We start from the raw sequence: 13,603 nt of genomic DNA, 5'->3' as shown, positions 1-13,603 counted from the left end.
ATACACTGTTTATTTTTTAAATTACTGAAGTTACCTATTGAGTTATACTTATAGTAGAGGAAAAGAGACAGTTCCCCAACCCAAAGCTGTATGTATCATTACAGTTCAAAGACCTATGGTATATACAAACATTTGTGCCATGCTATTCTATATTGGAACTTGTCTGCTCATAGCTAAATGGCTATATACCATGCAAGAGTAAATAAAAGTGCATACCTGCTAACAAAGCATGGATGTTAAGCCCCCTGTCTTGATCCACTGGGCTACACACATCCATCATATAGGCATGACTGGGATTGTCTGCCGAATCTGCACTAAAGTCCATTAGGACAACCCCACAGATTGTGAGAATGATCCCCCACTTATGGTTATTCACAGTGTCAGCCAACGCACTGCCAATGTCCCTTCCATTCAGCATAAGTGAGAGCCCCAGTAATGCTCCTAGGAACAAGGAATCAAATTAGATCAACCGGGAGGAAAAAATTATGAAGGCCCATCCTTCCTTGCTCTCCGATTGTTATTCTACACCAAACTCAGTACAGCAGGTAGCATCATTCACAGTCAGATCACCACAGACTGGGGGTTCTGTGTGGTTTATGGAAAGATTTTGGATCTCTGTTCCCAACAATGTCCAAACTAACTGAATTATTTGCTCTTCTTAGATCCAATCTCAAAATTTAATGAGCAATTTCCATAGTTTGTTTGTTTGTAGAGTTTCCTTTCTGCTGACAGGCCTTCACATAGGACTAGATCTCTCCAGATAATTGAGCAGACAGGACGCTTCCATACATACATCTCTAGTTGCCCACACAGGAGGCAGTGGGAGAGTGCCATCTGAGGCTAATGTCAACACTAGAAGCTAGGGGTATAATTCCCAGCTAACATACATATACTCACACTAGCTCTCATCAAGCTATTGCAATTATAAATCATAATGTAACCACAATAGCACAGGCAGTGACAGCATGGTTTAGTTGTACTGAGTACTTACCCACCATTTTCCCGCAGGTTGGTACTTAGTACAGCTAAGCCATGCTTCTGCTGCTGTTGCCCATGCTACCATGGCTACACTACTATTTAGACTTGTGTTAACTCAATGAGAACTGGTGCGAGTATACAAACATGAGTTGGGAATCACACACAGCTCAAAGTTTAGATGTAGCACTGTTCCATCCTCCTGGAACCCTATAGATGCCCCTCTACGGGAGCTCCACATAGAAGGAGTTTCATGGTAGGGTGTGGGGAATAGTAGGGGACTGTCCACACTCAGCAGTACCATCCACTGCAAATGCTACAGATACAGGAGGGAATGCTGTTTGAAGCACTAAATGCCTTTGCTTCCCCTTCCTGCCTTCTACTGCACAACAGTAAGGAGACCCAGCCAGAGGCAAACTAGAAGGCTCCTGCCTCTCTGGATCTGCCAGCCCCAGCAAACTCTAGAGAGCCCCATAACTCTCCCCTGGAGCAGGGAACCTCTCAGGCCCCCTCAAGTGGGAGCTTTCACTCTGGGAAAGGACATATGGGCAATAGTCTATGTATTTCTCTGACCAATTAGAAATTCCTTCTGCTTTTGAGGAAACAATCCCACTTGCTGACCTCAGCTTTTTAAGTGTAAAATTCAACACAAACAGCACTGCACACACCTCATTTTCAAACACTAACCAGCTAAAGCTCACAGCACCTCTCTTATGCAGAAAAGGAAACTGGTGTAGCAAAGGCTAGAGATTCTACCAAAGCAACATGGCAAGTGTCAGGGCTGGAATTAGAAGTCAAGATCTTGAAGCCCAGTCCTATGCTTTTTTCACCAGCTGTGGCACTCACAGCCCTGCACAGCTGAGGGGAAGGGGAATGGGGCTTTTCAGGTCAGAGCACCAGTGAGGGTTGGGGAGAAGAGGGGGCCTGTCACCAAGAACACTGCCCCGGGGGGTGGGGGGGGTGCAGTTGGAGGGAAGTGGAAGGGAAGGAGAGGTTTTTCACTGACTAACATTTTTTGAGATTTAAAGTTATTTTTCTTTTATATTTAAAAAAACACACCTATTGCCAGGACCAGAATGAAGGGTCGCCTCCTGCCAAATCTTGATGTGCATCTGTCACTCCAGGCCCCCAGAAAAGGCTGCAGCAGGAATCCTGAAACAAAAATGACTCACAAGTAAGGGACATTTCTATTACCATCCTGTTTCACCAAGACTTCATCATGGGAAGTTTAGAAGGCAGGAAATGCATCATTAAGGCAGAATGTGACCTTCTCGATCAACAGCAGTCATCTATGCCCAGATTTTAAACGGTATTAGGCATTGTTGTGCTTGGTGTTGCTATGCCTAATACATTTAGAAACCTAAATCTTACTTTCAAAAGGGACATAGGCACTTGAAATTTTGGCTCCTAAGTGCCTACACAACTTTGAAAATGAGATTTAGGCTCCTTATAGATTCATAGATACTAAGGTCAGAAGGGACCATTATGATCATCTGGTCTGACCTCCTGCCACAGAATCTCACGCACTTCTGTGAAAAACCTCACCTATGTCTGAGCTATTGAAGTCCTCAAATCGTGGTTTAAAGACTTCAAGGAGCAGAGAATCCTCCAGGAAGTGACCCATGCCCCATGCTACAGAGGAAGATGAAAAACCTCCAGGGCCTCTTCCTATCTGCCCTGGAGGAAAATTCCTTCCCGACCCCAAATATGGCGATCAGCTAAACCCTGAGCATATGGGCAAGATTCACCAGCCAGATACTACAGAAAATTCTTTCCTGGGTAACTCAGATCCCACCCCATCTAACATCCCATCACAGGCCATTAGGCCTATTTACCATGACTATTTAAAGATCAATTAATTACCAAAATCATGTTATCCCATCATACCATCTCCTCCATAAACTTATCAAGTTTAATCTTAAAGCCAGATAGATCTTTTGCCCCCACTGCTTCCCTTGGAAGGCTATTCCAAAACTTTACTCCTCTGATGGTTAGAAACCTTCGTCTAATTTCAAGTCTAAACTTCCTGGTGGCCAGTTTATAGCCATTTGTTCTTGTGTCCACATTGGTACTGAGCTTAAATAATTCCTCTCCCTCTCCAGTATTTATCCCTCTGATATATTTATAGAGAGCAATCATATCTCCCCTCAACCTTCTTTTAGTTAGGCTAAAGAAGCCAAGCTCCTTGAGTCTCCTTTCATAAGACAAGTTTTCCATTCCTCGGATCATCTTAGTAGCCCTTCTCTGTATCTGTCCCAGTTTGAATTCATCCTTCTTAAACATGGGAGACCAGAACTGCACACAGTATTCCAGGTGAGGTCTCACCAGTGCCTTGTATAATGGTACTAAAACCTCCTTATCCCTACTGGAAATACCTCTCCTGATGCATCCCAAGACCGCATTAGCTTTTTTCACAGCCATATCACATTGGCGGCTCATAGTCATCCTATGATCAACCAATACTCCAAGGTCCTTCTCCTCCTCCATTACTTCTAATGGATGCGTCCCCAGCTTATAATTAAAATTATTGTTATTAATCCCTAAATGCATAACCTTACACTTCTCACTATTAAATTTCATCCTATTACTATTACTCCAGTTTACAAGGTCATCCAGATCCTCCTGTATGATATCCTGGTCCTTCTCTAAATTGGCAATACCTCCCAGCTTTGTATCATCCGCAAACTTTATTAGCACACTCCCACTTATCAGTTAAGTGTTGCAATGCTGAGTGCGGCAAGACCTAAATACCTTTAAAAATCTGGGCCTTAGGCTTTTGCACTATTTACTTCTTTGAATTTCCTGGAGTGGAAGCTGGGAACTATAGTACATTATGTAATGTTCAGCTGGTACCAGCCTGACCCAATGCAATCCAATCCACTTCAAAATAACAGTGGAGTTTGACAAAAAGTGTAAAATGAATGGGCAATTATTTTATCCTGTAAGGTGCTCTGTTCTGTATGAACAACTTCACTGCCTTAAACCAGAACTTCCTTATGAGGTTAGCCTGGGCTGTAGCAGTAAGTCAATGTGTAAATCTGAATGCTGCCTGGATTATACTGGGCCAGGTAGGGATTCAGTGACTGAGGAAAGGAATTATTCCTTCTCTTCTTCTGAAATCAGTTTTAAAAATACAAAGAGACAGAAGGATGTTACCCAAGTTGTGGAATAATACCTTCTGCTGCTCTTCCTGTATAGAAGGATACACCTTCCACCCCATGTCTGTGCAGAGGAATATGCCACAACCCCAACAGAAAGCAAAACTCTGGACTGAGAAGTAGATTTACTCCATCCCTGTGATGCCTTGTTTAACTCAAAGCTATCCCCCATAGAATATCAGGGTTGGAAGGACCTCAGGAGGTCAATCTAGTCCAACCCCCTGCTCAAAGCAGGACCAATCCCCCATTTTTGCCCCAGATCCCTAAATGGCCCCCTCAAGGATTGAACTCACAACCCTGGGTTTAGCAGGCCAATGCTCAAACCACTGAGCTATCCCTCCCCCATCTTTCCACCCAGCTTGCTGACAGGCCCAGAGAGGTTTAGTCTCCATATTCTTCCCCCTCTTTCTGTTGGGTCAGTAGAGGTTAGTTCCTTGACTTCCTTTAAATTAATTTTTTAAATATAGAAATGGAGTAGCCAAAATCCTGGAAGTATGTTGGTTGCAAATAAAAAATAGACTCAGAAATCAGTAATGAGAAATCCCTCTTTGGTCACATCTCGCCCTCCTCAGCCAGGGCCAGTGAGGTATATTCTCCATTTTGTTCTCTAAAATTATGGGTAGTGGTTCCAACTTCCACATCACATGTGTGAAACCTGTAAAGTAAATTAAATAGCAAAGAAAAGAAAGAACTCAGTGTCAAACTAATCCCTTGTGAAGTGGAAAAGCAGGAGGGTAAAATTAGCGTAAAAAAAATTACCTAGTATTGGGCTGATAAACCACACCATTCCATACAACTGATCCGGCAGCCCCATCTGAAGCAACACAGGAGTCACATAGGCTGTTTCCATGGCATAGCTGAACTCAATCCCAAAGAGAATACACCCATTAAACAGCAGTTCTAGGAAAGATCTCCGAGGGTGGAGATCCCCAAAATCAATCAGATCAATAGGGCATGGTGTATTTGGGGGTGGTGGAGGGGAGGGGCGGATGTGTTTTCTCCTCTTTGGGTGTCTTTTAAAGTTGTTGGCACGATGACTGATGTGGCGAGTGACAGATCCGGAATAGCCTGAGATCTGAGACCTCCAGAATTCCTGACAAGACAGGCTGGGGAAAAGCACATCGCTGGGAGGGGTTGCTGCAGCTGAAGGGATCATTGTGAATATTCCTGGGAGGAAAAAAGCTGAGATTCAGTATTGGTATGAAAGAGAAATGTCACCTGATTTTAGTTGCTGAAGTTCTAGCCCATTTCTGGTCATGGAGCATATTGAATGCCTCAGCCTTTCATAGAACATAAGATTTTAATGTAGAAAATGAATGCTGGTCAATTCAAGAACTTACTGTGCTAATAACCTAGTAGGGGACACGCTGGCCCCTAGGGGCCTTTTCCCTCATAATGCCCTTGCAGGTCACTATAGTTCATGGATGACATGGAACCAATATTGTGAGAGGGAAGGAAGCTAGAGTGCCAGTGATGGAGGACAAGTCCCCAGTCCGATCAGGTGCAGTAGAGCTGTTTGCTGTGGTTATCATGAAAGCTAAGAGGTTGTTCATTTTCTCCGCCCCGGCATTTTGTGAAGTCTGGGGCGGCAGGCCCAGGCTGCTGCCTTCCTTAGATATATCTCTCTCTCTCACACACACACACACTGTTTGAAAGGCCTTTTTATTTTAAATTAAGAAAAACAAAAAGACAGGACAAAAGTAACATTCATCAGAGTCCAGCATCTCTTTTGCCTCATAAACTGATAGCGATATACAGCTTCAGTACAGAGAAAATAGAATCATAGCAGAAACATAGATAGTCCTGTCTAAAAAATAAACTTATATTTATAAATTGGTCTATGTGACGATTATGACAAAATGCACCTGTTTGACATCTCCTCTTCCAGTGCCTCAACTTCATTTTGAGATTCACCTTCTACAACATTTTAATTTACTTCTTTCACCCAGGAAAGCTCAACATCTTTTTTTTTTTTACCTTCACATCGTAATTGGAAATCAGCTTCACTTTCAGCACCTTTTCTTCTTTTTGAACCTTTACCTTATTTCTTCATTCTCCTCCTTTGTATGTCACTGGTTCCAATACTTTTTTGACAACAGGAAGGTTCTTGGATTCTTTGTTGTTTTTCCATCTAGTTTTGTGTGTGCTAAATCTTGTCTAAGTGTAATACATAACTGACTTCAGAAACAACCTCTGGTGGAGGTGTCTGAGTGGTATACTCTGGTGCAGACCTATGGGAGGACAGAATATTTGCAATACATTGGGTTGTATTTGCAATACAATGTTATACCCTCCTTTTTCTTAACGCCCTTTTAGATATCTGTATATGTGCCTTGCTAGCTTATTTGATGCTAGGTGAAAAGTATGAGTGCTGATTCTTTCCTAAGGAATTTCAAATATGCCTTATTTCAGAGTAACAGCCGTGTTAGTCTGTATTCGCAAAAAGAAAAGGAGTACTTGTGGCACCTTAGAGACTAACCAATTTATTTGAGCATGAGCTTTCGTGAGCTACAGCTCACTTCATCAGATGTATACCGTGGAAACTGCAGCAGACTTTATATACACACAGAGAATATGAAACAATACCTCCTCCCACCCCACTGTCCTGCTGGTAATAGCTTATCTAAAGTGATCATCAGGTGGGCCATTTCCAGCACAAATCCAGGTTTTCTCACCCTCCACCCCCCCCACACAAATTCACTCTCCTGCTGGTGCTAGCCCATCCAAAGTGACAACTCTTTACATAATCAAGTCGGGCTATTTCCTGCATAAATCCAGGTTTTCTCACATCCCCCCCACCCCCATACACACACAAACTCACTCTCCTGCTGGCAATAGCTCATCTAAACTGACTACTCTCCAAGTTTAAATCCAAGTTAAACCAGAACATCTGGGGGGGGGGGGTAGGAAAAAACAAGAGGAAACAGGCTACCTTGCATAATGACTTAGCCACTCCCAGTCTCTATTTAAGCCTAAATTAATAGTATCCAATTTGCAAATGAATTCCAATTCAGCAGTTTCTCGCTGGAGTCTGGATTTGAAGTTTTTTTGTTTTAAGATAGCGACCTTCATGTCTGTGATTGCATGACCAGAGAGATTGAAGTGTTCTCCGACTGGTTTATGAATGTTATAATTCTTGACATCTGATTTGTGTCCATTTATTCTTTTACGTATTCTTTTTCCTCTACAGCAGGAGAGTGAGTTTTTGTGTGTGTATGGGGGTGGGGGGGATGTGAGAAAACCTGGATTTATGCAGGAAATGGCCCACCTGATGATCACTTTAGATAAGCTATTACCAGCAGGACAGTGGGGTGGGAGGAGGTATTGTTTCATATTCTCTGTGTGTATATAAAGTCTGCTGCAGTTTCCACGGTATACATCTGATGAAGTGAGCTGTAGCTCACGAAAGCTCATGCTCAAATAAATTGGTTAGTCTCTAAGGTGCCACAAGTACTCTTTTTCTTTTTGCAAATATGCCTTAGAGATTGATCAATGATTGTTATTGATACGATTTCTTCAGTCAGCAAACATTCGGCAAGGCCTTGGGAGCCTTAATAGCAGAAGAGTTTGTCTTACTGATATTCCAGATAGCTGGAAGTAGGACATAAGTACATTTGCTTATTTTCTCACACATTCAGTGCTTAGAGGCAGAACTCTGCTCTGCTCAGTGGGTACAAAGGGAGCAGAGACTGGCTGCAAGTCCCTTGCTGCAGATTCTCTTGGCCACAGGAGTCCCCAGCAGGTGCAGAACCAATAGATCCAGCTCTTAGGCTCCCCTCGCTGCAGCCTTTGGCGCAGGGTATGTGTTTAGAGGTAGGGGGCAGTGTTGGAAGGAGCATAATGTGGTTTGTCAATCCCTGACTAGACAATGGTCCCTTGGGGACTATAGCTAACTGGTACAAGTTAGAGAAGTACCCAGATTGTTCTAACCTGTACCTGAAGCCAGGCAAAGAATCAGGGAACTGTAATTGGCTCCCTGACACTCCCCTCTTTCACTCCGTGCTTTGTTGAGCCCATTAGAGAATCTGGCCCTTAGTCTTTGCCAGTGTTTAGTTGCCTCTTTGGCATGGGGCTGTTTCTGGCTTGTTTTGGTGGCTCCTACATAACTCATTAACTAATTTCACTGTTTATGTCCTGGACTAAGCAGGCTACCAAAAATAACTTCTTGCCAAACCTTTCTATTTCACTCTGCCTTAGTGATGTTACTGTAAGTCAACAGCATCCTTGCATGTCATCTTTTTGGTATCACTAGCTACATATCCCATAAACAAACAAACAACTTTCTATGTGTAACACAATTTTGCAAGAGAATAATGACAAAGCATCATCTACTATGTGGTTTGAACATCTGCAAAAAACATAATATAGCAAACCAGGGTCTTTGAGCATCCATGGCTTTTTGGTTTTAATGGTAAGGTGCCGTCTGAAAGGAAATCTGTGCACTAATTTTAATGCTAATGATGTCTTTGTTTTCAAAGCTTTTGGAGTAACGTATCATTAACATTGCCCTCTGAAGACACGTAACTGATCTATTACTGATATGTAGCTAAGCCCACAGCCTATGTTTGTGTTCTGGCTGATGCCTGTGGAATGCCTACATTTGGATATGGATCTTATCACCAGTGAAAAAGGTGAATTATGTCTTAATTAAATTTGATTCTGTGCAAAACGCTGCTTAATGCTGCTTTCTCTATTTGTAATTTCTTAGCTTTTGATGACATTATAGAAATAAATGTTATGGGTGCTTCTTGCCCATCTTTGCTTATGTGAGAAATTACTGCTTCCACCCTGACTGTCCAGGCATAACATGTTAACATTAGGGATTAAAAAACACCCAATGCATTGGAATTACTTAGATTTGCTTTTGCCACCTCATCACCCATACTATTTTTTTAACCAATACAGAAAGTGAGCTAGTTAATATTGATAAATTTGGAAGGGCAAGATAAATTAATTCAGAAGTGAGTTGAAGAGGCTCCAAATGTATTTAATATGTTGTAGCTCACATTTTATGCCAGTCCCATCAATGAAGGAAAGAAGTTAGGTCCAGAGGTCCTGTGTGCTGCATGACTGCTGGTATGGATGGTGATGAGGGGGAGGAGGGAGAACAGGAGAAGCCTCAGTTTCTGGATATAGTTGCTAAGCACACAGTGCCCCTTGTGCTGCTGCCATTGCCCCTGGTTGAGTGGTGGAAGGGGTAAAAATAGAAGTTGGTGGGCCCACTTTTCCCCTGGCACCATCTGATGCTCCCAGTGCTGCAGCCCTGCCCATCAGAAACTTACTTCCCTTCTGGAAGAGTCCATATAGCATGGAATATTGAGCTATGGGAGCTGCACACCATACAGTAATTAAACTATTTAATTTACATTAAAAGAGCACCTTCAAAATGTTTAAATAAAAACAGCAGAGGAGAACAAGCCATGTGAATAGGGGGGGAAGTGGTAGACATGGTATATCTTGACTTTGGTAAAGCTTTTGATACTGTCTCACATGACCCTCTCATAAACAAACTAGCGAAATGCAACGTAGATGGAGCTACTACAAGGTGGGTGCATAACTGGTTGGAAAACCATTCCCAGAGAGTAATCATCAGTGGTTCACAGTCATGCTGGAAGGGCATAACGAGTGTGGGGTCCCGCAGGGATCAGTTCTGGGTCTGGTTCTGTTCAATATATTCATCAATGATTTATATAATGGCATACAGAGTACACTTATAAAGTTTGCAGACGATATCAAGCTGGGAGAGGTTGTAAATGCTTTGGAGGATAGGATTAAAATTCAAATGACCTGGACAACCTGGAGAAATGATCTGAAGTAAACTGGATGAAATTTAATAAGGACAAATGCAAAGTACTACACTTATGAAGGAACAATCAGTTGCACACATACAAAATGGGAAATGGCTGCCCAGGAAGGAGTACTGCAGAAAGGAATCTGGGGGTCATAGTGGACCATAAGCTAAATATGAGTCAACAGTGTAACACTGTTGCAAAAAAAGAAAACATCATTCTGGGATATTTTAGCAGGAGTGTTGTAAGTAAGACACAAGAAGTAATTCTTCCGCTCTATTCCGTGCTGATTAGGCCTCAACTGGAGTCATGTGGCACCCAGTTCTGGGTGCCACATTTCAGGAAAGATGCGGACAGATTGAAGAAAGTCCAGAGAAGAGCAACAAAAATTATTAAGGGTCTAGAAAACATGACCTATGAGGGAAAATTGAAAAAATTGGGTTTGTTTTGTCTGGAAAAGAGAAGACTCAGAGGGGATATGATAACAGTTTTCAAGTACATAAAAGGTTGTTACAAGGAGGAGAGAGAAAATTGTTGTTCTTAACCTCTGAGCATAGGACAAGAAGCAATGGGCTTAAATTGCAGCAAGGGAGGTTTAGGTTGGACATTAGGAAAAACTTCCTAACTGTCAGGGTGGTTAAGCACTGGAATAAATTGCCTACGCAAGTTGTGGAATCTCCATCATTGGAGATTTTTAAGAGCAGGTTAGACAAACACCTGTCAGGGATGTTCTAGATAATACTTCAGTTCCCTGCACTCATGGCAGGACTGACTAGATGACCTCTCGAGGTCCCTTCCAGTCCTATGATTCTATGAAGTGATTCCTGTATATAACTCAAAAAATATGTAATGCACTTTGACATCATTTGGAATGAGAGGTTCTGCATAAATAGGAGATATTATTGGACTGAGCAGCTTTCATTTTGAGTATCCTTTACTTATGGGGTTTGGTAGATTGAGTCTAAACACTAATAGTAAGATTGCTTTTCCCGAGAGTTTTATCTCAGCTCCACCTCACAAGGGATAGAACCCATCCTCCTTAGCACAGGGGCCTGCCACTAAATTACGAACTTCCCTAAGGTAGCAAATCAGGTAACATCTCCCTGAGAGTTAAACAGTTTGAGGGATAGACTTCTTACTGTATCTAAAGCAACTAGTATATAACTTTTAGTTACATTTCACTTTTAATTTTTAGGATTTTTTTTTTTACTTAATTTTTTAGTGTCACAAATGTAATAGTGTCTTACCTTTTAGTACCATGCCATTGTCCTGTCAACCAGGCACATGAATTGTCAGAAGGATGCATGCATGTACTTTATATACATAGGCTCTTAGTACCCTCATTTAAACAAAAAGGTTTTTTTTTTAAATATTGGAAAAAGAAAGTTCTCTTGGGCCAAGACTTTGAGATTAATTTTCAAAGCACTGACTGTGCAGCTAATATTAATTTCACATGAAAATGTCAGTCTAGAACTCTGTGCAATGGGCTGAAAATTCTCCTATGCTTCTAGTTTCAGCCAAGAATTAAATCTTCTATCAGTGATACAGCAATGGAAATGCGGAGAGACCATCACTCTAGTGGAGGAGAGGAAGGCAAATGAGTCTAACAGCAGATTTGCCCAGACTGCAGGGTTCATTATTTTTTTTGTTCATTGTGTGAGACAAGCTTTGAATTGCAAATATAAAATATTTCCCAGCACCTTGTATAAGATATACAAGGGTTCTTAAGGCTTTCACCAAATGTTCTGAAATACAAGGTTTGTTGATTAAAATGTATTAATGAATAAACAGATTACTAGTAAAATCAAGTCTGTCACCCTTTCTATTGTAAGGAAGGCAATATAGAGCCCAGGTGACCTATTCACCAACATGAAGCATTTGAAGCAGAAAACCACAAATCATATCAGCCCTTGTGAAATTTTCACAGTAATGGCCATTCTCCATTTATACTGAAGTCCATGTCTTACATTTTTATAAAATTTAAGACAGGACATTCTTTCTTCCAAAGGCTCATTCTCTCTGGACTTCCCACAGCAGGAGAAGTATTATCCAAGGAACTGCACAGTGATCTGACCACTAACTGCAGAAAGAGATGCAACTAAGATCAAAAGGTATCATCCTTTCCCTCCCATCCTCCTCTAAAATGTCACCCCATATACAGTATTTGTAAAGCTTCCTGTCAAAGGGCCCTGAAGCAAATGCCCAGAGCACTAAGAGAGAATGGATTAGATCACAGAAAGCATTGTATTTGTTCAGTATGAAATAGTGTTACCTGTAATTACAGATGGAGGAGCATCCTTTTTCAAATGCTTATCTATGCCTGGATTATCCGAGGTACAGGTTCCTAGTCACTGCTGCTGTGGCTGAATCCTCCCTCCCTGTGTAAGGAGCCTGCTTTCTGGCTGGGGAGAATGGTGATGTCATCACTATTCTTGCTCTCCTTTCTCCCCAGCTTGCTGGGGCTCTGCAGAAAGCATCAGCTTTTCTCTATACCTCAGCTATTGTTTCTTAAAGCTGCAGGCTGCAAGAACAAGCTGCCTGTATTGCATAACAATAGGACAAACTAACAGGAGAAATACCTGTGTTCTCTTATTGTTAAATATTTCCAGTCTTCATAAGAGAATTTTTTTGATCCCACAAAGGGTTTGTAATCAAGTATGACTATTTTTACTAGGAGGCTGCTGGTGTTAGCTGCTGTTTCAATTTAATAGTTTAAGTTCTATCAAAGTCTTCTCAAGTAAGAGTTGTATATTTGATAAGAAATCTATATAAACAAAGTCACTCACTGCATTAGTCACATGGCTTTTTAAATGCTACTTTGAAGTTACCCTCTACTTAGATTTACCACCTTGCTGATCAACTGGTTTTAAAATGTCCTAAAAACAAATGACTGGCAATTTTAACTCGCATGCAACAAGATTTTCAGAAGTGCTGTCCTTTTACAGTAATACAGATAAGCTTCCTTTAGAGCCTCTCTGAAAATGTTCAAAACCTAAGATGACCCAGGATGTTTCAGAGGGCACTTGGGTTGTTGTGTTCCTATGCCTACAGAGGTGTAATTGGTTTCAGAATTTGGCAGATATTGCTATATTCACTAGGTGCCAATGGACAGAGTTTTCCTACACTCCTCTGGATTCCCAGCACTCACCAGGGACTCATGACAGGCCTGTGGAATAAAACCAGGGTTAAGGGGGGGGAAGAATCTCCAAACATCCCAAAAGCATACAACACACCTCAGATGCTCAAGGGGCTTCGGTGGGAGGGGCAAAAACCTTTCTTCAATTTTAATATAACTACTTATGATTACTGAAGGAAAAAAGCTGCCCAGGAAGGAATGCCCCAAGGAAAGGGGCTAATTTAGCATTCATTCACCACTTAATCCACTTTTTTATGGAAATGAAAGAACACTTCAGCAAAAAATGTTTGCCAGCACCAACTCAACTCTGAACCCTGATCTCAATCCTCAGTTGAGGGCACCCAGAATGACAGATTATGGTAAATTAAAATATTTTATCTAAGTGTGGAACATGCGTTAGGAAGGAGAGAAGGAAGAAAAGGGAAGCTCTAAGAAAAATAAATAGTTGGGCAGAAAAAGATGCAACTATAACCAGGGAGGAATATGAATCCTCAACATTACACAGGCCTCCAGAAAGATACTGTTGACTGTGTATGACCAGTCCT

The 13,603-nt window shown here is 41.7% G+C and overlaps 1 protein-coding gene across 9 annotated transcripts in view; it reads right to left on the bottom strand.

Annotated features, from left to right (window-relative positions):
• Positions 1 to 13,603, bottom strand: part of SLC45A1 (solute carrier family 45 member 1) — a 77,505-nt gene that overhangs the window by 17,678 nt on the left and 46,224 nt on the right. For 4 of the 9 annotated variants that reach the window (XM_075120979.1, XM_048824980.2, XM_048824979.2 and 1 more), the window contains 3 exons: positions 4,893 to 5,300; positions 2,035 to 2,127; positions 217 to 441 (listed from right to left, as the gene is read on the bottom strand). In XM_075120979.1, the coding sequence (XP_074977080.1) occupies positions 217 to 441; positions 2,035 to 2,127; positions 4,893 to 5,289 (715 nt within the window). In that variant the 5' untranslated portion in view covers positions 5,290 to 5,300. Of the gene's footprint in view, positions 1 to 216; positions 442 to 2,034; positions 2,128 to 4,892; positions 5,301 to 12,194; positions 12,377 to 13,603 lie in introns of those variants that run through there. The other 5 variants (XM_048824984.2, XM_048824982.2, XM_048824978.2 and 2 more) reach the window with 4 other exon arrangements.

Source organism: Caretta caretta, chromosome 18, assembly GCF_965140235.1.
Source record: "Caretta caretta isolate rCarCar2 chromosome 18, rCarCar1.hap1, whole genome shotgun sequence".
Lineage (NCBI taxonomy): Eukaryota > Metazoa > Chordata > Testudines > Cheloniidae > Caretta > Caretta caretta.
The sequence above is the reverse complement of the archived record's forward strand: the minus strand, read 5'-3'. Positions and strand labels throughout refer to the sequence as shown.